Source organism: Argopecten irradians, chromosome 11 (assembly GCF_041381155.1).
Source record: "Argopecten irradians isolate NY chromosome 11, Ai_NY, whole genome shotgun sequence".
Classification (NCBI taxonomy): domain Eukaryota; kingdom Metazoa; phylum Mollusca; class Bivalvia; order Pectinida; family Pectinidae; genus Argopecten; species Argopecten irradians.
Genome location: NC_091144.1, coordinates 30,104,926 through 30,129,636, shown reverse-complemented (window position 1 = coordinate 30,129,636; position 24,711 = coordinate 30,104,926). Strand labels below are relative to the sequence as shown.

The 24,711-nt window shown below is 34.8% G+C and overlaps 1 protein-coding gene across 1 annotated transcript; it reads left to right on the top strand.

Annotated features, from left to right (window-relative positions):
• The first annotated feature begins 3,125 nt into the window (after window positions 1-3,125).
• Window positions 3,126-11,274, top strand: LOC138335266 (uncharacterized). Its single transcript, XM_069284273.1, has 12 exons — window positions 3,126-3,188; window positions 3,648-3,695; window positions 4,322-5,325; window positions 6,193-6,456; window positions 7,030-7,129; window positions 7,354-7,404; window positions 7,626-7,817; window positions 8,378-8,548; window positions 9,048-9,218; window positions 9,798-9,994; window positions 10,275-10,464; window positions 10,766-11,274. The coding sequence occupies exons 1-12, from the start codon at window positions 3,179-3,181 to the stop codon at window positions 10,825-10,827; spliced, it is 2,460 nt and encodes an 819-aa protein (XP_069140374.1). The 5' UTR covers window positions 3,126-3,178; the 3' UTR covers window positions 10,828-11,274.
• The last annotated feature ends 13,437 nt before the right edge of the window (window positions 11,275-24,711 follow it).

Below are 24,711 nucleotides of genomic sequence, written 5' to 3'. Positions count from 1 at the left end.
TCATAGGTTTTTTGTTCTAAAAGTAAAGTTTGATTTGATTGCTTCTCTGACTAGTAAAACAGATAGCGTTTCAGGGGTGTGTCAAACAAACATTAATTATTAAATGTGTTGTTCTATTCCCGTTCTTGGCCTTATTGGCGACTCTCCAGTTTTCTTTTCTAGTTTAATCATTTGTTTACAAGTAAACACGACAGGTTCTACCGGGATGTGTGCTATTTCTATTTATGTTCGGTTAATCAATTAACTTTAATAATTCAAACCGCATACCAAACCAAAGTACCGTAGAAAATCCAAACAAAACCCAAAACTTTTTGTTATCAGAATTTTTTTGCATTTAATAATTGCACTAGCAATGCAATTTTTGATTACTTGTTTGTATGATGTGCACAAAAATTATTTATGATGATTACATATTTTGTAAGTGTTTTGATTGTTGTGAAAATTCTATTCCAGAAAAGCGACCTATGCTTTCAAAGAGTTATAAAAAGACACAAAGACCTTACCTTTAATTGTCTGTTTAAAAGTGTGTTATGTCTTGATAATAAATATGCATTACAAATATCATCTAATATAGTTTTGCAGCGATTTAATTTCACGTTTTCAAGCCCAACTGACATTTTCATGGCGATTTAATTTCACGTTTTCATGCCTAACTGACATTTTCATGGCGATTTAATTTCACATTTTCATGGCGATTTAATTTCACGTTTTCATGCCTAACTGACATTTTCATTGCGATTTAATTTCACATTTTCATGCCCAAATGACATTTTCATAGCGATATAATTTCACGTTTTAATGCGCCATTGACATTTTCATGGCATTTAATTCCGTGTTTTCATGCCAAAACTGACATTCTAATGGCGATTTATTTTCGCGTTGTCATGCCCAACTGTCATTTTCATTGAGATTTAATTTCGCAATTTACTTCATTTACTTGAAATGAAATCTTTTGTGGCGATTTGATTTCGTGAATTTTCATCGCCGCGAAGTACGAAATTTAACAGCACGAGATAATAACTTTACATTTTACAGAGGCTTCAAACACCCAATAGTCTGTCTGTTTGTTTGATTAATTAACGTCCTATTAACAGCTATGGTCATGTAAGGACGGCCTCCTATGTATGCGGTGTGTTGTGTGTATGTTGTTCGAGGTGCGTGTTTTGGGAGACTGCGGTATATTCATGATGTGTCTTCTTGTATAGTGGAACAATTGCCCTTTTTATAGTGCTATATCACTGAAGCATGCCGCCGAAGACACCAAGCAACACATCCAACCCGGTCACATTATACTGACACCAGTCGTCCATCTCCCCTGAGCGCTAAGCAGAAGCAGAAACTACCACTTTTATAGACTTTGGTGTGTCTCGGTCAGTAGACAGAACCCATAGCCTTCCTCACAGGGGTGAACGCTCAACGCAAGGCCAAAAGTGAGGCGGTGCCAAGGAAGGCATTAGGAAAGATAAAGTCAGTTAGAAAGAAAAGATAAGATTCTAAATTTAGTCGCCTTTTACGATCACCCAATAGGGGCAGCAGGTACAATTCTAACGCCCTATCTGCATGGCTCAAACACTTATAATAAGAAAATGGCTTCATAGAAAGACAAATACCCGCTCCCGCAAAAATTATCAGGTTTCGATTTAATACAGTTTAATACAAAAAGAGAAACAAGACTGACTTAATACAAACCATTCACAGTCACAGGTACCTCACAGTCAAATACTCAGCACTATGGTCCTGCAGGTGGGAATATATAATACATAATACTGTACTATAGTAAAAGGCGACTAAATTTGGGATATGATATTTTCTCTTCTTTCTGACTTTCGTTTTCCTACCGCTTCCCTTGTACGCAAATTCCCTGTATGTTCGAGACACTTTGGTTCCTCTTAACACCTTTCATAGCTTTCAAAATAAAAATAAACTTCTTTAGCAGAAATATGTACTGCGCTATGACGAATTCAAGTATCAAAATGTAGAGAATATCCTTGGAATGACTTTGAATTAGGCACATGTACTAGCTAATTGACTGCGTGGTTGTTTTCTAAATAGACACATATAAAATGATTGATTTTTCAAGTTTCGTTAATTTTTAATTTTTTATATATTTCAAAATATAATTATTACAAAAATATATTAAGACTTTAAATAATCTTTTCTCTATTTCTATTAGAGCAAGAATAACGTTTTGATTCAAAACTAAAGATTCAAGGATTTTCAATGTTAACCTTTTCTTTGTGATCTACCCAAATTTCAGATACCTTTATTACATAAATACAAAAACCTAAATTTTTAAGAATCTTGCGTCAAAATGTATTGTGGAAAATTCAGTGAAGACCGCCTTTTTTTCCAGTCGTCCGCGAATCATGACCCCACGTTATTTTATTGTTTCTGTCATTAGGTTATACTGAACTCCCATGTCATATTATACTAGAGGTATATGCAAAAATATATTCCACAGCCAAACTCGCTGCATATCAGGCCAATTAAATTATAAAATGAAGAGTTATTGTACAATTATGTTGATTTATCAAGAAATTATTTGCCCAAAACATTACACAACGTCAATTTTGTGAAAATATGGTAATGTCAGTTTTCCAGATCCTTTCGTTTTCATAGAGATGTGGAAGAAGGAAGAATCGTTCAATCATTAAGTCAGAATTAGTATGATAGAAAAGGAAAACTAATTGTTAAAAAAGAGCATACGGAATCGGAGTTTTATGACCTAAATATTTTGAACGTGTCAGTAACACATATTACAGACAGATGTCGACATTATTTATGTCACCTTTCATATTACTGTGCCATAAGCTGTCTTAGCCTTAAATAGTCTTATTGATATAGATAAATTCTTTAAAGGTTTAGGGTACCAACAATGGCATTAAATATATAAGTGTGACAATTGCTATACACTTTTCTATTATTTTATTTACTTAGCCATGTAAGTAAAATAACTAGAGAGTAAGTTTTCTTTTAAACATTTGGGTTTGTAAGCGGACAATTTTTTACAATTTAAGTAATGTCTTTGATCAACATTGGACATATGTCAAGAAAATGACGACTGAAAATTAACCTATTGCTAACTAATATGAAATTATTTTTCTTATAAACGTTGGGCTAACATTTAATTCTTAGACAAGTTAGGAACGTTGGTGGCTGTGGACCTCTTGGCGGCAACATGGCGCAAGGTATAATACTAAAACTATTACATAACTGTTCTTTCTTAAATATTTAAGACGTGATAGAATAAAAGTAATATCAAGATTTTAATTTCATGTTATGTATATTGTTATTAGTAAATGAGTTTAAAGCCTGATAATTGGAAATCAATTTTAAATGTCAAATATTTTTACTGCACGAACTTAAGTCATAACGGATTATCGCAACATTAAGTGTAGTGAAAAAAATGTCATGTATAGTTTTGTTTAGATAGTTAGTTGTAGAAATTAAATAAATTACTTAGTTTCTGTTTTTGTATTGTTTAGAATAAAAAAGTGTAAAATTCCAAAGATTACTGTGCGGTTTTCAATAGTAATTGTTGTTTCTAGGTATAGGGAAGTTCAGTATTTACAACTGTTAAAGCAATGATTTAATTAATCGACTCATTATGCTATGAGTTTAATTTAACTTTTATGTTCTGTTTTCAGCTCTCTTTCGTTCAGTACTTGCTGCGTGTTTGCTTGTCTCGGCCCTTTGTAAGTGTACTTTCATCCACTGTCTTTGAATTCGAATTGAATATTTAAGTAGCTTTTTGTGTTGAATATATACAATATCAATTTGAAGTTTGGAATATATTGTAAACCAACTTAATTCATAGAATTTCGCCGACGAAAATCAATCGCCACCATTTTTTTTCAAAAACAAGTCACAATTAGCGTATATCGATCGTTAAATATATGAATATATTAAATCACCATGAATAAGTTGTTCAGCAGAAAAATTGCAAAATCAAATCATCGTGAATAATTCGTCCCACAAAAAAAAAAAAAAAAAAAAACCCGCAAAATTAAGTCACCGCGCTAAAATTTGGTTTGCAGTATAGAAAATGTTATAAAGTCTCCCCTATCAATATAATTGAGTATTACATACTATTTATTGTATTGTTTTATATTGTTTTAGTAACTTATTGTACTTATAACATTACAGTTTGAGGCGATATCTACATTCATTGAAAAAAGAAAACAATGTTATTTAACTTTTGATAAACAAGTAATCTTAAACTTAATTAAGAATTTATAAGTGATTTAAAACATCAATCCATTAAAAAATAATAATTTATTGAATAAATAAAATGATTCTAACTTTAATTAAAAATCAACAGGCGGTCCAGACAATGCTGGCACAGAGTTTATCATAGGCTACATGGAAAACATCGCAGCTAATTTTGACGTAGAACTTTTCGTTACGACAATGAAAACAACAACGGTGAACGTTCAGATCACGGCGCCCCGATACTTATCCGCAGGAATAAGCGAGAGCTTCACAGTCACATCTGGTTACGTCAAGGAATTGGCATTCTCGCCTCTAATACGTATGTCTGGAACCAACTTGGCTTCTAAAGGAATATGGATCACCGCAGATGATGAAGTTGTGATCTACGGCGTCAACAAAGAAACCTATTCCTGTGACGCCTTCCTTGGATTGCCCACCGATGTCATTGGGAAGGAATACTTCGCAGTTACCTATTACCCTCCTTCACAACAATGCGAGATCTTAGTGGCTGCCGTCAATGATTCCACACAGGTTACCATTACCCTGGGATCAGCACTGGATTCCGACTATGTGTACTATGATAGTACATATTACTTTTCTGGTGACACGTTTTCGCTAACCATGGACAGATTCGATACATTCCAATTCACGAGTTCTGGAGACCTGAGCGGCACGAAGGTCGAGGCAGACAAAAACATCGCGGTATTCAGTGGCAACAAAAAGACAAAGATTGGAACCGGAGGTAGTTCTGATCATTTGGTCGAACAACTGACACGCGTTGACTCCTGGGGCAAGAATTTCATCACAGTCCCGATTCCCTTGAGAACGGTCGGAGACTACTTCCGATTTATCTCAAGCGAGGACTCAACCACAGTTACAATCTCGGGTGGGTTCACAGATACCTTTACGATTTCTAGCGCCGGCGACATGATCCAAAAGGAAATTCCATCGACAGCCTATTGTAAAGTGACCGCCGACAAACCCATCATGTTGATACAGTTTTGTTTGAGCCAGCAGTCAACTGCCGAAAAGTCTGACCCTATGATGATGTTGATCCCTCCCATCGAACAATACGCAGCAGACTACACATTCGCAACGCCCAGATACTCACAGGTAAATATAGATTATTTAAACTTGCTTGTAACGAGCATTTTCATTGGCTTAAAATTGCTTCATCAAATTCAGCCCGTCCAGTCATCTTATATATCTACACGTGTAATAACACTATTATGACTTCACATGTAGTTTTGACGTCGTAATAGTCTGTATACCACGTCGAATGATTGTCTCAGTAGACGGAAACGTCACATCAGAGAAGTATTTCTACTGTGTTATATTGAGATTAAAATCTTATATATATCAATAAAATTTATGTGATAAATATAATCTTACGTTCGTGACTAAGTAATGAAATTTATCAAGTTCGTGAAACATTTTGCTGATAGTGGTCAGGCGCTAGAAGGCGTTAAAGTTTTATTGTGTTGGAAACACATAATACATGTATCGTGCTAAGACATATATATTTTTTCAGCTATCTTGCGAGTAAAGTCACATCATTTATGAATAACCGATTTCAGTCACTAGATATTGTATAACGAAAATATTTGGTGAAGCAGAAAATAACATCACAACGATATATATCAACAAAGCCTTGTGATTCACATACTTAGTACCTCATTAATTGAATTTAATTCACTGTATAGACATATCCCGAAAATTGAAGCGCTAATTGACCTAGTTAGTCGTTCACTCAATTAGATTATGCAATATAGCACAAAAGTGTTATAAAACCACCGGAATATATACGCTTATATATTTTTCAGGATTTTCTATCGCAATTCAAAATAAGTTTCTCGTCGTCTGTCGTCAACAACATATTGTCTTGGTTCGATTTCGTCATATCCTAATCAATGTTTATAATTTGGAGATGATTTGTGCAGCATGGAATTTTGGAATTAAATGTACATGTTTATTTCACAGGGATCGTACAACAACTACTTCATGTTTGTTGTGAAAGACTCAGAGAAGGACGGACTCCGATTGGACGGCTCTGCGTTCCCTACCACTACCTATAATGCCATTGCTGGTACCGAATATGTCGCTGGCTACATTTCAGTCAGTCACGGCTCACATACTGTCCGTCACACTTCAACGATCTCCATCTTCGGAGGGTACCTATATGGACAGGAACAGTACGAGACTTATGGGTTTACTACAGGCATGCGTATGGCGCCAATCAACACCGTAAGTTGAAACAAAACCCAGAAAATTAACACTAAAAAATCAAATAATCTTTTTAATGATAATTCATGAAGGTCAAATGGTAGTATCATGCCCTTACGACCATGTTTTATCCTTCAAATGGGAATGCCAAGACCTGAAGACCTTGCCTTTTTCATTTAAGTTGTATAATTAAAATAGGAATATATTGCCCTAGCCATTATGTCTTATTTTGGGAATGTGAATGCCGTGCCCTAAATACCATATCTTATTCTATACATATGAATTCCATGCCCAAACGACCATATCTTATTCTACAAATGGGGATATTCCGTCTTTTCATATTACAGAGTAAGTTCCCTTTCGGGTAGATATCAATTGTTACGTCATTATTTTGTGAGCGCAATTCACGTCGTTTTCTCCGAAACGTATGACGTTAAGCTCCCAAACACATGACGTCACAATCAATACCTAACCGCAAGGGCAGATAACTCTGTAATATGTAAATTCGGGGTAATGCCCTAAAGACCAAGTTGCATCCTTCAAATGGCGTCATTCCCTAAATACCATGTGCTATTTTTCTGTGTATTGCTCCAGGTATGTGTTCCCACTACATCCACGGTTGGTGACGGATTTGATAATGATTGTGACGGTCTCATTGACGAAGAACTGTGTACCACAGCAAATAATGGAGCAGGTAAGTAAGGAAGCAGGCAAACACTACTCATCCAGGCCATCGAAAGGGAATTGTATCAATATAAATATTACGGTACTTTGACCGCAATCGATGTAAAATATTTTTTTATAAAAAAAATCAGATTAATGGATAAATGGAAAGACAATTAATTTTTTTCTGCTATAAGAAAAAAACATAGGAATACTTTTTTTATTGGTAACGGTGTCGTCACTGTTTGGTTGTAGATGATGACGGTGATGGATTATTCGATGAGGATTGCGCAAAACCTGCTCCAAGTAAGTGCACAAAACGTGTTAAGCTAATAGTGTATCATTAAATTTGAAAAAAAAACCGAAAACCATAATACAAATGTTAACGTGAACCATTAAGAATGGAAATAATTTTTATATCTCTTACGACATTTAAATGTATCATTCCGCTGTTGTTTATGTATATAGAGAGAAAATGTTTTATTGTCGATTTTATTAGTTTTTTAACATTAAACATTACTTTACAGTTGACGGTAACTGGGCGAGTTGGGGATCTTTCGGGGACTGCTCATTGACCTGCATGGACTTTGGAAGCTCCCAGACAGGCGTTATGTCTCGAACCAGGGACTGCTCAGACCCAGCTCCACAGTACGACGGTGCTCAGTGTGTCGGCGATGGAACGGAGACACAGACCTGTACCACAACCACCTACTGTCCAAGTATGTTCTTTAGTTCTAAAACCCAGCCGCCATTTTGAATCTACAATAAAACCTGTCTTAGTGACATAGGACTACTCTGTATAAAGACACACATATAAAGACTAATAGCCTTTGCGTGGTCCTATTAGACAGAGCTAATTGAATAGTCGAACGTTCACTACTTTGTAGTTTGTCTGTGTTTGCAAGGATTTTATTACCTTTACAGAAGTATCAAAACTGAGATTTGTCATCTTGTTACCACGAACCCCATTATATTAGAAAGAAACAAATATTTGCGTAACTTTGCGACAGAGCTCGAACGAGAATTCAATGTTTTCGCAAATATTCATATAAAACGTATACGCTTGTACATACGCGTCAGTAATGGTTTTGAGTAAGTGTCCTGTATTGCGAATTTATATATTCGCGAGTTTAGTGAAAATATCGAAGATGCAGAATATAAAATGGTTTACAATACATATACCCATTAAAATCTTTAATTGGTTTATATATTTTACTATTTCAATATTCAATTAATTGGCTTGATATGAGTTATTTTGATATTGAAATGGACTTCGTAGTTAACGGTGAGTATGGACAGTGGACGGCCTGGGGAGACTGTTCCGTAACATGCGCTACCGGTATCAAGAACCGCACTCGTGCCTGTGATTCTCCCGCTCCTCAATATGGCGGAAACGACTGTGTCGGAGACAGCTCTGAGGCAACAAGCTGTACACTTAGTCCTTGCCCAGGTAAATACATATATTTTCAATTTATAAATGTTCAGTTTTTTATCCCTAATCTTCATCATTCAGTTGATTTCTAGAATATTAGCTTCTGTACAATATGTTTGTTCTTTACACGTATGCAAGCTGGAATGAACATTTCAAACATTTCAAGATAGATATTTGTCTAGAAAAATACTGTATAGTTACTTTAATTCGCAGGATATTGATTGTGACGTCATGTGTTCGCTCACAAAATTATGACGACACAATGGATACATACCCGAAAGGGAGGCGACTCTGTAATATGCAAAGACGGAAAAACTTAAACAGATTCATAACCTATATGGCTTAATTGTTAGAAATTGACACCGCGAGATTATACTACTTACAGTAGTCACCGGTAATTTTTTATAAATTTATTCGGAATATAAAGCATGAAAAGCCTCGCATTTCAAAACAAGCGGAATTTAAATAATATCTTTCAGAATTTTAATGTACCTGATGACACATCTTTTCATTTTAGTGGATGGAGGATACACTGATTGGTCTCCATGGGGCACATGCACCGTAACGTGCGGAGGTGGTACCCAGGACAGGACCCGTAGCTGTACCAACCCAGCCCCTGCTCACGGTGGCGCTAACTGTAACGGAACGGACTTCGAACAGCAGGACTGTAACACAGCAGTCTGCATCAGTATGTAAACTGTTTATTTACCATTATACCAATGGTATGAAGATGTAAAAGGTTTCATTATACACGGTTACGAAAGTAAAGAATGATGATAGGAAGAAATTAAGTCATTTAGGAATAATGGATAAGTTTAGTCGCTTTTATAGTGATATTTCTGTTGTTAGTTCGCCATTTCATTTTCGATTTAGTTTGAATATGTTTGGTTACGAAATCGAAGAATACTATAAAACATATTTTTAAGTTCCGATGTGTCTTACAGAGACAACAAATAACGGTAATTCAAAATTACAGCAACCGAAATAATTAATAATTGAGCAGAGACTCTAAGAATTGCAAAAAACATACGTTACTCGTAAATGCTCATGGTGGTTTTATATACTTAACAAGATCGACATAATCTAGCTTGTTTGGTGTCTCTGCTTGCATATTGCTTAGCAGTCGAGTATTTTGCAAAGACACTTTTATGTTTTGTCCTTATCTTTTCTGTTGCAACACAATATTATTGGAAGGAATCAGTAACTTAAATGAGTATGAATAGCATTAAAGCTTAAATGAGTGAGACATACCGTGTTGGACTTCCAGTTGATGGAGCGTGGGGTGCTTGGGGAGCGTACGGCGTATGTACAGCGCAGTGCGGAGGAGGGCTACAGTCTCGTTCCCGAAGCTGTGACAATCCTCTTCCGGCTAATGGAGGTCTTCAGTGTCCCGGAAACGCCAGCGATTTCCAGACATGCAACACGGGTGCATGCACAACCGCTGCCGCCGGCCAATATGTACAGGTTAGGATTATACTGAAATAGAAATGATTAAATAAGAAAAAGAATAAATCAGAGGCTCGAATTAAACTCCAATAAAAACATTTGATACTGTATCCGAAAAAAATATTTTCGAAAAATATAGCACATAGAACATGCTGATCTAACAGACTACCATTCGTTTCAGTTCGTAACGGAAGTAACGAAATAAGTGACTATGGTCGATCAAAATGCATATAGAACAAATTGACTAAAATATAAGCTATGACCATTTGGCAAACCTGACAATAACCATTGTTTTCAGAATTGTCCATCTGGGTGGTTCTCCTGTGCCAATCCTTCCTCAATTAGCTGCGTAGAAGAATCATTCAAGTGTGACTGTTCCTCGGATTGTGACGACGGAAGTGACGAAACGACAACGTACGCCGGATGTACTGCAGCTGTTCTTAACGCATGTGCAGCCTCTCGTAGCGGAAATAGCGGAGCGGCCGAAGGTATAATCTCTGTCGAAAGTACAAAAATATTAAGAAAAATAAAATATTCAACGATAATTTTCAAAATTGAATAGATTAAAAAAGAATCAAACAAGTGTGCATTGTTCGGGTTATTTCGGGTAATTTAAAACTAAATTATGTGTAAAGAAAAGATAAAAAGCATTGACCCAGGTAAGGATATATCTTGATTTTTAAATTGATGATTTTTTTAAAAATTATTATATATTTCTTTACTATGCCATGTTAAACCGTTTTGATATCAAATATACTAATATTTTGCTTTCATTATTTACTTTTTCAGTCATTGCATCAACCGTCCTCATACTGGTTTGTGCCTTCGTTGCCGGTAAAGCAGCATTCTAAAATACATCTGAAGAAATCGAAGGAAGAATGCTATTAAGACATGAATACAATGGTCCAATTTTTATATATTGAACAAGCTAGACATGCTATTGTGTATTGTCATTTACATATAATTTTTGAATATAACATTTATAAACTTTCTTTAATTGTGCGACTATTTTATAACTTGGAATCATTATGTAACCTTCATGTTGTGATCTTCTAATAATCATAAATACAAATGTTAAACGAGGACATTAAAGTATAGCTCCTCTCGAGTAACAAAGGGGAATTGTCAAGTATTTATCCACAAACTTTTCTTTGATTACAAACATTCCAATTTTATTGAACATTTGGATGACGAGATGTCTCAAAGACATACGATGTAGCGCTAACTTCTTATCTTAGTTATTTTTATAATGTTTATGACGTAGTTATGAAAAAAAATTTAATATTTGAAAAATGGTATTAAGTATTCATTCTTTTGTTTGAATCATCATACAGCGTTTTTAATACATTAAAAAAATATTACTTGGTTTTCGGTTCTTTATAAATAATCACGTTTAAATAATTATTTTGACCGTATGTAGAGCATATTGGTAGCAGTAAAATATATTTTAAACACTAAGTGCTGTAAACGAATTTATCAATCGTTAAATTTATCTTTTATATAAATTATTATATAAAATATTGTTTTCTTTGATATGTTTTTGTCTTCTTTCATTGAGAGGGACCGCGGTGGCCTAGTTTTGAGACAGTGTCCCGACATATTATCACACTATTTGCACTTCTGGGCTACGAGTGCCAAACCTATGTGGAGCAGTTGCCAATCATTTACCGCTGCTCGATGGTTTCCCTCCGGGGATTTTTCTCAACCAAAAAACCTGGCACGTCCTTTAATGACTCTGGGTGTTAACAGAACGTCAGTCTGTTTGTGTTGACCCCTTGTCACACTGAAAGATACTAAGGTTCCGAACAGCACATCAGGGATACCGATAGTTGACAAACGTCTTATACATGCTGAACGTGAACCAATCACAGAACATAGCATTTTGTTATAGAATGTATAGAATGAGGTGTGTATCGGCTAGGAGAACAAACAAAGCTTTCCTTCATGGAGCTATTGTTTATCTAAAGCCCAGCACAAAGTGATGTGATAAAAGAAATGTGTATGGAAGAAAATTAGCCATTTGGGAATGATTGTAATAATAATAATCCCAAGATCGCAAAATAAGTCGCCTTTTGAGGATGTAATATCAAGAAAAGGAATGAAAAGCCTTGGTCACTTCTTTTCACCAGAAATATTTCAATGTAACTTTCATTAACCGAACACACATCCAGCATCAAGTAGAGGTTACAGAGAGTGCACTGTCTGTATCCGTAGGTAATTCCTTGAGTTAACGATGTATGAAGAAGCCCTTTACATAATACGATACACTCCTGCCAATAACACACGGTATTCCCTTTTGAGATGTCTACACTTGTATTTTTAACATCACGCCATTATCGTCTCATGGTTACTACTTCCTGGTTGAAACGTTCCCCATGCACTAAAAGCATTCAACTTCAATTTGCATTAAAACTGCATGACATTCTCTTGGTCATGTAGACCTTTATTGTCATCTTTTCACTCCTTGTGAAATACTTCTATAACTGTGACTGCGAACTTTCTATAGAGACACTGTATCACCCACTCCTCATATTTTCTTTTTAAACGCTGTTTTCGCAAATATACAAAAATACCATTAATTATTGACGTCAGCATTTTCGAGCGGTGTTCAGACGACAGTTGTTATTGTGATTCTGACACAAAACGTCAATACCTAGGCGTGAAATAGTTTAACATTGCTATTCTCTGGGGCTACGATGTTGACTGAAAAAGTGTCGAGGACAAAATAAGGAAATCAAGCAATCCATTAATGGCCATTTAGTATTGGGACTTATGGTAATATTTCGAGTAAATTTTTAATTTTAATCTGTCTCCCCCAAATATCATAATATGGCCGAGATCTAATATAACTCTCACTATTCCAGAGCTTCTACCGAGCTTCTACCGACGCCATTCTTCATGCTGTAGGTTGTAGGTAGCGGAGATGAATTGTTCTGTGGTAAACCAATCTGTGCGCTCCTCTTTCAAAGTTCCATTAATGATGACTAAAATCCTTTAGAACACACGACAAAAATTAACAAACAAATGAACAAAACAAGACAATATAGCACTGCATATCGCATACATGGGACCGTCCTTGCATGATCCTAGCTGTAAATTGTAAGATAAATAATCAAACAAACAAACAACATAGTAGAGGCTATGTAGGAAGTATAGAAGTAGAAATAGAAGTAGAAATTTCAGCTGACATAAAAATTCAAAGATTCAATGCTTTACGTGTAACTGGTCAAATATAGAATAAAGGTCAATAAACAGCCACGCGTGGAAAGAAATCATGGTGATAGGACCAGATTTACTGCGGAAGGGTTGGCGTTATCCAATTTCAATTGTAATAATCAAATCTGAGCATGGTCAGAAAAATAGCAATGATTTCCGAAAACGGAACTACTTATTAAACAACTCTGAACATTGGTGACTAATAGTTTTGTGCAATGGTTCTGATGAATCACATAAGGTAGATGAATGAAGAATGCGAACATTGACCTCAAACGGTTATCATCATACCTAACTGATTTAACCTGACATCAACGCTTATCATGGAACGATGAACCTCGGATTTCTGCAATCAATACCGTATAGAGCGCACCAGTGTCATTTTGAAAATAAGTTTTACAAAACATAATACTAAAAGTATAATATGATAGAACACTGTACTATGCCATATTCTGTACCACTCTGGTTTATCGGGGATTTCGTCAGTGCGAATCTTAATGAATCAGAGGTAATGTCATATTTTGTTGACATGTGACCCCGGATTTTACCTCAGTCAGGTCTTACCCCTCAACTGAGCCATGAAATAAAAATAGCAATCACTAGTGCGCTGTCAGATTTGTTGATGATCAAAATAGAAATGGCCAACAAAGCTCTAGGCATTAATCATGTTCTCTGATAATCACACTGCTGTAACGGCAGCAGACAGTATATTATTGGTACAGCGATTATAGAGAACAAGCATATACCAATAAGGTATATCGATCAGATGTCAAAAGCAATATATAAATAAAAAAATGCAACCATATCATCGTACTGAAAGGTATAATTTACATGTCTGCATTTTATAAATGCAAATGAATATATGGCAAATGATAGTTTTGTTGCATTACAAGGAAGTAATATGAGAGACGACTATGGAAATGAAATTCAATCAAGCTCTATAATGGGTTAGGTAAATAACCTTAGATCAACATATGTCCACAGGAAAAGGACATTCACAGTATTTATAACTCAATATAAATATGTACTTCCCAGACAAACTTAATCAACGAACCCTGATAAAACTCTACGTCCCTTTTCAATGTTAACTTCAATCGTCAAGATTATACAGTGATGCAGCCACGGTAAAACAATTTACTTCCCGAAAAAGAACATGCTTGTCAATCTTGACCAAAACAAAAATTTGTTCTGAACTTTTCAATGAATCTCAACTTTGGGTCTCTATATTGAAGATTCAGGGTTTTACAGGCAGGCATACTGTTGAGTCATAATATATATCTAGCTGCAAAGAAAAACGACACATGACAACACGCCAAAAAAAACAACAAAAAAACTTGATAAAAAATCGCCAAGAAGATGGTTTCGAGATACCAAAACGACGTTGGTAAAGTACGATTTATCGACAATCAGACCAACTTCCAGTGATTATGAGGTCATATTTTAGACTGGTTCCCTTCCCTTGGTTCCCTACTCTCCGCCATGCGGCGCCCCACTTACTCTGTGTAGCGTCCGCAAGGGAGGTTACCGAGGCAGGAACAAGTCAATATTTTATGTTAAATCGTACTATTTTGTATTTGTATATTACATAGTTATCTGCCGTTGTGGGTAGGTATTGATTGTGATGTCATGTGCTTGGGAGCGTAATGTCATACTTTTCAGAGATAACAACGTAAATTGCGCTCACAAAATAATGACGTAACAATCGTTACCAACCCACAAGGGAGCTTACTTTGTAATATGCTAAGACGAAATACTCACATCAATTTGGTAACTCGAGCCCCTCTCCCCCCATATTAATGGTATGGTAACATTAGAAACGTATCGCTCAAAAGAGAAATCCATTGCAAACGAACAAATTCAATCAAAGATCTCATCGTCGCTAATCAACGCTAGTTTTACCGTGATGAACTTTGTCAGACGAAATCAGCATCATTAGCAAAGCCTTTTCACGGAGAGCCACACCTTATCATCCATCTCAGAAAGGCAAATATAGTATCGGCATTAATTAAACAGGACTGACTGAAGGACGAGATAAGATTATTAGAATGGTCATGCGATGCCAGAAGAGATACCCAATAGGATAAGCGGTATAGTAGACTTGGCTTAATAATTTCTCTACATAGATTTATTTCATATCATTTTGACAAATGAGTTGGGTAATTATAGCGAAATGAGGATTCAACCGTGGCAACAGGAGATCTAGAGCTCAGCGACAGTAAGAAATAGGATTATCGCTATTTGACAGTATAGCATATCTAATTAAAGATAAAATAATGAGTTTTGATCCATCACTATTTTTTTTTTTTTTTTTGTGAAGAAAAAGTTTAAATTTTGTAATGAAAGGCCAAAAAATTCTGTTACATATATCAATGTTGACATGCAACACAGCATAATTGTACTTACAATAATTAAGTTATTCCGCTGCCGCAGTATTAACAGCTATCTCATTATAACTTGTGTTAATTTGCTTCTATAGATATTTCGTGTATAAGCGTAAACTGTATTGACGCTACGACGCTACGGTTGAGATATAAAACCGAGACACTTGTTTATATTTCACTTTATTTTAATTGTGTTTACAATGTTTTCGTCAAATATCTAAACAAAAGAATTTTAATTTAAACAATCGCTTAATTAACTTTTTATATAAACATTATATGAAACAATCACTCAACGCTATAATTTGAACAGATACATTTGTATGAATATAGTTTTTGAAAAGCCTATTACGACTAGATGCAGATTGACCACAACGGTATCGTGAATATTAATATTTTGAATGCATTTAAGAAAGTATACTTTTAAAACGTGCGAAGAAATCTATATTGCTTTTTAGTATGTGCGATATATGATAACATTGATTGACGTTTCAGGTAAAAAAAATGGGTTTTGCTGTTTATTTAGAAAATTATCTATTTATAAAAGTATTTAAATCGTTCGCTTTTTTGTCTTTAGTTTTGTTTTGTAACTTTTATACTTGAAATGTTTTGTATCAGATTTGTTTTTATTTTGCTTTAACTGAATAGGATGACCACATCACGACTACTGTTTGTGTCGATGCTTCTGTTTTATCAAATGAATTTATTAAACACGTATTGTCTTAATACTTAGTTTAAATTGAATGGAAAACATACATTTATTCTACATATATTTTACGGTGTTGGAAAAGGTGTTCACGTAATTGATGTTAATCCCCTGAGTAAACACATTCACGGTATATAAACAAGGAAGTTATGTTCTTCTGAAGGGTAATGCTCACTAATCTGAAGTCATATTACGTCGCAACTCCTTCTTAAATAACACCTTATATAACCACAATACTACTCAAATCCGTGGTACCCTCAGGACAAGTAGATTGTCTGTTACATAAACCATTTCTATTGCTTCCCTCCTTGTTTGAACAACAACCTATGAAGTTATCCACTAAGGGATAACCATATCTACAACGAGCCATGATAAGCAAGAGACGTCTATACAAGGCGAGACACGCTTCCTTTTGATGCAGCTTTAGGCCAAAGGTATGATAAAACCTTTGTGCACTGTACATGTAATTCGAATTTTTGCGGATATACGTGTTACAATATTTCACGTCTTCTTATTTTCAATATACATTGCAACCTTTCTAACTCGAACTCGCATTCCTCGGATTCCCCGTACCATTCGCGAATGCATGCATTTGCGATCAACAACGCTCTTCCTAATTATCGCGTATCCATGTATAAATATTTACGAAACATTTCACATTCTAGCTTTATCGCGAAATTACGCAAAAAATATTGTATCTAGCGAAAAATTTGTTACCATACTTTAGACGAGTCTCAACTATCAAAAAAAAGTTAATGTCCTTTCCTGTATTTTGCACACGTTATATGGGATTTTTTCCCTTTATAACTAAAACATTGTTAAGTTATTCTTTTGGTTTAAACAATATGTTATTCAATTCAATAACGATACAGTACAAAATATATGTCAAAAAGGTTGGATACAGAAACAAATGCAATGTACATATGTTAATCCGTCTCCATATAAAGTTCCTTTTTGTTGCCGTTAAACGCAAAACTTTTGAATCGTATACATCATCGCAGTCATGTTTGTCATTTTGAAAGAGAAAAAAAAACCCATAAAAATACACATATTGTAAGCTACAATGGTTGGTTATCTGATACAATAACTTACTTGGATGTTTCATTGCCAATGTCATTTTATAATAACTACATCGGCACCCATTTTGTTGGATGCAAACTGAATGCCAACACAAAAATTTTGTCGAACATTCAAATTTAGCAAACCAACCACATCAGCTAAAATATTAATATATCTGGGGTGTCATTTCATGGCATGTCACAACGTTATAATACAGAAAAGGTAATGCACTTTGCTTTCATAGTTGAGATTACCTTAAAGTACGATAACCATCTTGTTCGCGAGATATAACTGTTTGCATAATTTCACGATAAAGCTTGAACAGAAATTGAAATATTTCACGAATAATTGTGTAAAAGGTACAAATAGACTAAGCTGTTGTTTCATGCATCGGAATATACAAATATGGAAACTACTGCTGTTCCGTCTTCCTTTTCTGGATTTGTAAATTGAATTGTTTTTCAGGTTGTGGATATAGTGGTCGTAAATGAAATAGTGAAAACCATTTAAGAATGAAGTAGTGATATACAAAAACGAGAACAAAAACATATGATCAGTACCTGGAATTTATCTAATAAAAAATTGTTGATGGAACCGTGTAGTTTTTGCTGCTTTCATATATTGTTTTAATGAAATTAACGTGAATTATCTATAGGAATGCGGATATAATGGAGGTTATGCGATATTGTTCTATATGATATCTATTTAAACGAACAGCTGCTAATTATGTGCTTAACTATGTTCACCAGGCATTACATTAACCTTCAACTATTCCACAGGGAAATGTAACTATTCCATAGTAATAGATGATAATAGTAGATTGTCTCTCTACTATACCTCAAGTTATATCAATAGATAACATTACAGCCATACTTCATTCCAAAATTGTTACGTTTACAATACTAGTAATTATAATATTTTCAATGATATTAATTTCATTTACTCATAAATGTCTACAGCAATGCAGTGAATTAAATATAATGTGAGGCTATTTAATTAACAAAGACTCTAATGTAAATCTTAACTGGTGTATTTTGGTCTTTTATGTCTATATTTAATAGCTTTTTTTAATTAGTAAACTGATATTCATCGATAGGATGACGACCGCAGCTTCGTTAGAAAAAAAGTTTTTCAAAGCCTTTTTAAGCCAGCAGGACAGTATGAGATGTACAAGTATACACAAAGGGAGCCGCGGTGGCCGAGTGGTTAAGATGTCTCGACATATTTCCACAAGCCCTCCACCTCTTGGTCGCGAGTTCGAATCCCACGTGGGGCAGTTGCCATGTAATGACCGCTGATCAGTGATTTTTCTCCGGGTACTCAGGCTTTCCTCCACCAACAGACTTGGTGCGTCCTTACATAACCCTCTCTGTAAATATGATGTTAAGATAATAAAAAAAATGTATACACTACAAAAGTAAGTTTAAAGAACAAAACTGCGATGCTAGGATGACGTTCACGGTAGTATTACATTCAAATCTTACCTCTGTAGGGGTAACAATGGATGCTAATCTTCGATTGGTAATCAAGCTAATATCTTATTTTAAATCTTTTCTTCTTTGTATTTGGCTCCTCAGACACAAAAAATCTACTTTTACAGCAGCGAAGAGGCAACGTGAACGTTAAAGCTGATTTATTTTTGAATGGTGTCATTTCGATTCTAACGTCATGTAAAATTTTCCCGAGTCATTTGTCCAGCGTTTATGGGAAATAAACATAGACGGCGAATGTAACAACAAATGATAGAAAAGGAAAGAAAAAGAACATGCTTGAGGCAAGCTGTCACTTCCATATACAAGGAGGGGTTTATTGGTTCATTTATGTTACCTCGAAACAAATACTGTCCTTATTTTAAGTACAGAAAAAAACCCGTACCAGACATGATACGCAGCACAGACATCAACGAAAGACTAGTGGTTTTAATGTTTAACGGTAAGTGTCAAGAAATGATATAATTTGTGTTCGTGCAGGCATTTCTTTTGCCCTAAGCGATACTGAAGAGTCGAAGAGGTACAAAACGCTACATACAGCAGTTTGAGTCCCGTTTCTTTTGTCTCGAATGAACACTTCTACTTTAATGAATATTTGTTGTTTTTAGTAATTTATTAGGTTCTGTTTAAATTTTAATACTATATTGATTTGGATTTTATTGATTAGTCTGGAAATTTAATTATAAACATTGAAATTACTATTTTTTTAATTTCATAGGAGTATGAAATGAATTTTGTTTCCAAACTTTTGTGAGAATCCGCTAGACAATTCTTACAGTTTGCAAACAAAATCCCTTTTATACCCTGATGGAATTTTCAAAAAATAATGACATAAATGCTTAAACAAATGAAACAAGAAAATTCGTCAAATAAAAGATCTTTTAACCAAATTCTAATTATTTACCTATTCATTATCAAAATTGATATTTTGAACCTGAATCCCAATCTGAATTTCCAAATTCATATCAAGGTTATCTTGGAATAATTACCTGTCAGAAAACATTTTTACTTTTGAAATTCATTATTAGCCGGCCAATTAGCGGCCAGGTTGAAATTCTATCCTTGGCTCAATATTTATACACAGGGGCCATTTCGAAGGTCACTTTTTCATTTAGTTGGTTGTTCCCTATAGCGAATGGAACCTGCATAAGCCTATGGTCAAGCGGTTCCGGGGTATCCGCCGAGGAAAAATACATGGACATTAAAATGGTACAATGGATGGGGATTCACTTTCGAAACAACCTAAACTGAGCAATGTATCGGTCATTCCAGGAGACACCAATGTAGCACGTTGTGTCACTTGATGAAGATAGATATGTGTCGTTGATCACCGAGTACGCGACCAATAAACAAATCATATTATACTAGAGTACGAACGACGTCACTGTAAAGATTGACGATCATGAATAAATCATCTGCAATGTGTCCACTGTCATTTATTTCCTTGCTGCCATCGGTTATATGCAGGGTCATTCAACGTGAAGGGAACAACCAACTAAATGAACAAAACACCTTAGAATGGTCATGTAATGCTAAAACGACAAGCTGTATATTAGTCCGAGCTTAATCGCTTCTGTACATAGATTCATTTTTATATCATAGGTAGAGTTGGAAAAATGTGCCGGGTAATTATAGTGACGTGAGGATTCAAAAGTGACAACAGGAGAACTGAACGACAGGTAGAAATAAGACTATCGCCATTGCCAGTACAATTTTGATATAGGGAACAACCAACTAAATGAAAAAAGACCTTCGAAATGGTCCCTGTGTATACAAGATTGAGCCCACGATAGAATTTTGACCTAGCTACTGATTGTCTGGTTAATCATAAGTTCCAAAATAAAATTATTTTCCGTAAGTAATTATTCTTAGATAACAATGATATGAATTTGAAAATCCAGAGAGAAATTTAGGTTAAAAATATCAATTTGAACCCATTTTTTTGTATCTAGCATTATATGAGAACCAGCTTACTGAAATTCAGTTGTTTTCATAATACATTACAAAACTTTAAAAAATTTCAACACTGTGTAAATTATTTAGTTGGTCTCTCTTTATAGGCAAAATTACACGAATAAGAGGCCATCGAGACGATGTGCAGTGTTAATGAATTCGCGAAAAAGATGAACGAACGGAATTCTTTCTAACATGTGGATATTCAAATGTATTTTCCAACATCAAGGTTGTTTTATGAAATATATGTTCGATTCAATTGATTCGGGATGATTCGGGGTGCGTTAATGTCAGTGAGTCGGGCGCAGCACCATTATGGTCTGTGATGCGAAAGTACATTGATACTATCACGATCCAGTCGATAGCTCATTTGTGAGAGGATCCCGTTACAAAAAGAACGACAGATCAGCGACAATACAGTCTGCATAACAACAAGACAACATGTTATGTAAAATTGTAAGTTCATAGGCATCATACAAACGACCATAATGGCTTAGTTATTCATATCTTATACAAAAATCATTGCTATGGATTGTATATATCAATTCCATTGACTTAGGAGATAAAGCGAAACGGCTAGAGTTTTTTTGGTATGGCTATCCAAAACGAAATTCAATTTACGTAATAGCTTTACAGGAAGCTGTACTCAGATGAATCTACGAGTTTTGGAATAAATGAATGTGTATGGAATAATCTGCGTCAAAATGGATAACAATATTGATCAAGTCAAGGAACAATATTGCTATCACTAAATCAAAACGCGACGCAGATTGTAGACACTTACGGCGTTGCATTTGTAGCGGGATTGGACTGGGTCGATCATTAATGACCAGGTAGCTAAGTCGGTAGAGCAATCGGCTAGTGTTCGGAGGTCGCGGGTTTTAATTTTTGTCTGACCGCGCCATTCTCGGATTATTTTTTCATCGTGGAATGAAAAAAATGAATAGGCCAATCAGAAAGCCAGAAACAAAGAAATAGTAATTATATAGAAAATGAACTTCAAGCGCTTATTATGACGTAAATAAAAACATTTCACGTCTTTCAGTTGGCATTCATAGCCAAATTGAATGTCAACTGAACAGAGTCAAATTCAACATTAAGCGCTAGCGCGCTTCATGGAATTTGCCTTTGACCAGTTTGCATTCATATTGGCTATGAATGCCAACTGAAAGACGTTCAATGCTTAAATAATAGTGAAAGATAAGAACCATGTATGATACCAAACCCTTAAAGATGCTCCACCGCTTACAAATGGTAATTTCTTCAGTTGCAAAAGTTACTTATCTTACACCATTACCACCATTGAAAAGTTTGAGCTTCTAATTTTACATCAAGTTAAAAATATGAAAAATAATTAATTGCATCCCGAAAAAATTCCGTCGCTCAATATCCTATATGAAATGAAGTTCTGATTGCGCATGTACCAACGGCGAAATCAATTATTTCATACTATTTTTGTATTAATTCGCCATATATATACACGATTAAACACCTATCATTATTAAAATGATGAATATTATTTATGCTCTGTCAGCGGTGGAGCATCTTTAATCCAAAATTATAGCAAATAGGTGTAAAAACTGAGGGAAAGTAAACTGGAAAGTCGAATTTCAAAAACAGTTGAATTACTTATTGATATCAAAACAAATATAGGAATCGACACTGTTTATACAGAAAAAGAGTAGATTTGTCATTCAAATGGCAAATCCCATTTTAGCAAACGCATATTGAAGAGATAGCACTTTCTTAAAGGCCCAATATCCGTATCTTTCTTATTTTTTTCATAATTTAGAAGAATGTTGAAAAAAAATCCTGTTGTAAGTCATGCAGAGATAAGACTTAATCGAAGTCAAGATGAGCGATTATGATTCGGAATATTTTGATAAAAATAAAATAAATATTAAACATCGCTAGGTGGGTCCCACTTAGTTAAACAAGCCGAAGTTAGCCGAAAATGAAGGCATGTTTACATGTATCGACTTTCATTAACTGCTGTACCAAAGTTATTTAAAAAACATTATAAATATTCTTTAATATATCTTAATTTCAACTACATCTACAAATACTAACAATATCGGAGTCGAATTTAACTTGAATTTTTGTTAATAGTTACGTATAGTGTGGCTTTAATGTCAAAAATATTTTTAACATTGTTTCGGTACAAATGCATAAAAATTCAAAAGAAATTTGGGATTATTATGGTAACGCCAAATGTTGTGTTTTTGGGATATCAAAATAAGTATAGTATAGTTTTGAAAGGAAGAAATGACATAAAGGGTAGAATGGTTGAATTTACATTACCCTGGCTGTTAATAGGACGTTAATTACTAATTTGAAAACTTTTTAATTACTAATACGGAATGTATGGATTATACAAGTTTAAAGTATTATAAATCATGTAAATAATGAAGGAACAATGCATTACAATTACGTGGCAATACATGTATACAGGAGAAGCTATTGTGAAAATATAAAAACTTCAGTTTCAGATCTCATCTTAATGAACTTTTTAGGGGTCTGTGATATTACGCGCCAGAAAACCATTGTTACCGCTGTTTTGTTATATTCGAGTAATGATAGAGAAAAAGATATATCAAAGAAATTTGAAAAGAATGAATGGAAATGAATCAAGATATTATGGTTATGTGCGGAACACTATCCCTACACAGTCGCTATCAAATGTGGGTGTTTTAACTTTGCTAAGTTCGCAGATTCACCTGAATTTGCGATTTTAATATCGCACGGAGTTAAAAAAAATGCTGGTTTTAAAGATAAAAGCATGTGTAAATGTCACTTTCAAATTAGACAAAGATGACTCACGAGAATATGTTTCAAACAGTAAATTTTATTTACCAACACTACTTTACTTTGGGTGTACAGTCAAACCTGTCTATAACGTCCATCCAAGGCACACACTGAACATGGTCTCTATGGTTAGGTGGGCTTTATACACAGGTTGTATTACTTTAATAAGAACCCTAGAAAAGTGGTCGTAATAACCAGGTGGTCTTTATACACAGGTTCTAAGAACCCTAGAAAAGTGGTCGTAATAACCAGGTGGTCTTTATACACAGGTTGTATTACTTCAATAAGAACCCTAGAAAAGTGGTCGTATTAACCAGGTGGTCTTTATACACAGGTTGTATTACTTCAATAAGAACCCTAGAAAAGTGGTCGTATTAACCAGGTGATCTTTATACAAAGGTGGTCGCTGAGTGAGATTGTACTATGCTTCATTTTACGTCATAATATTGGCTATGGTAATTTAAAGATGACCATTTTTGTCGCGTATCAATGCAATGTGTGCATTGAGACTTTGCTACAATCGTGTTACGCTCCCTTGTAATAGTGGAACATTTTACAGATCATAAAACGCTGTCTCCATAGCGAAAGCTGCTGAAGACAACAAAACTGCAATCTATATTCACTCCAGTTAGACAGTCAACAGATAAACATGTCGTATCACATCCTGTGTGCTAATTCCACGGTAATGAACTCTGGCATGTCCGATGGCGGATTCCAGAACATTCCCTTAGTGGCAAAAATAGAGGATGGTACTCAAGTGTCTGTAATAATATATGTGTCTGTAATATGTGTCTGGGTTTTGATTTATTACATAATTTGTTTACACCAATCTATATATGAGCAAATATAATATTTCCAACCATTACCCCGACCTTTCAATAAAACCTTGTTATATTGCACAGTTCGAAGTTATATTGCACGCTTCCATGGAAACGTTATATTGCACGGTTCGAGATGTTATATTGCACGTCTTTTGGAACAACTCGCCGTTGTTGTCTATAGATTTGTAGAAAACCTCCGAGGAATCGCGCGTAATGGTGAGTTACGTAATCATGACGTCACAAAAGTTCACGCTCAATTTCGCGCTAGTTTTATATATCTCGGACAAAGCACGTCATAGACGTTGCTCTC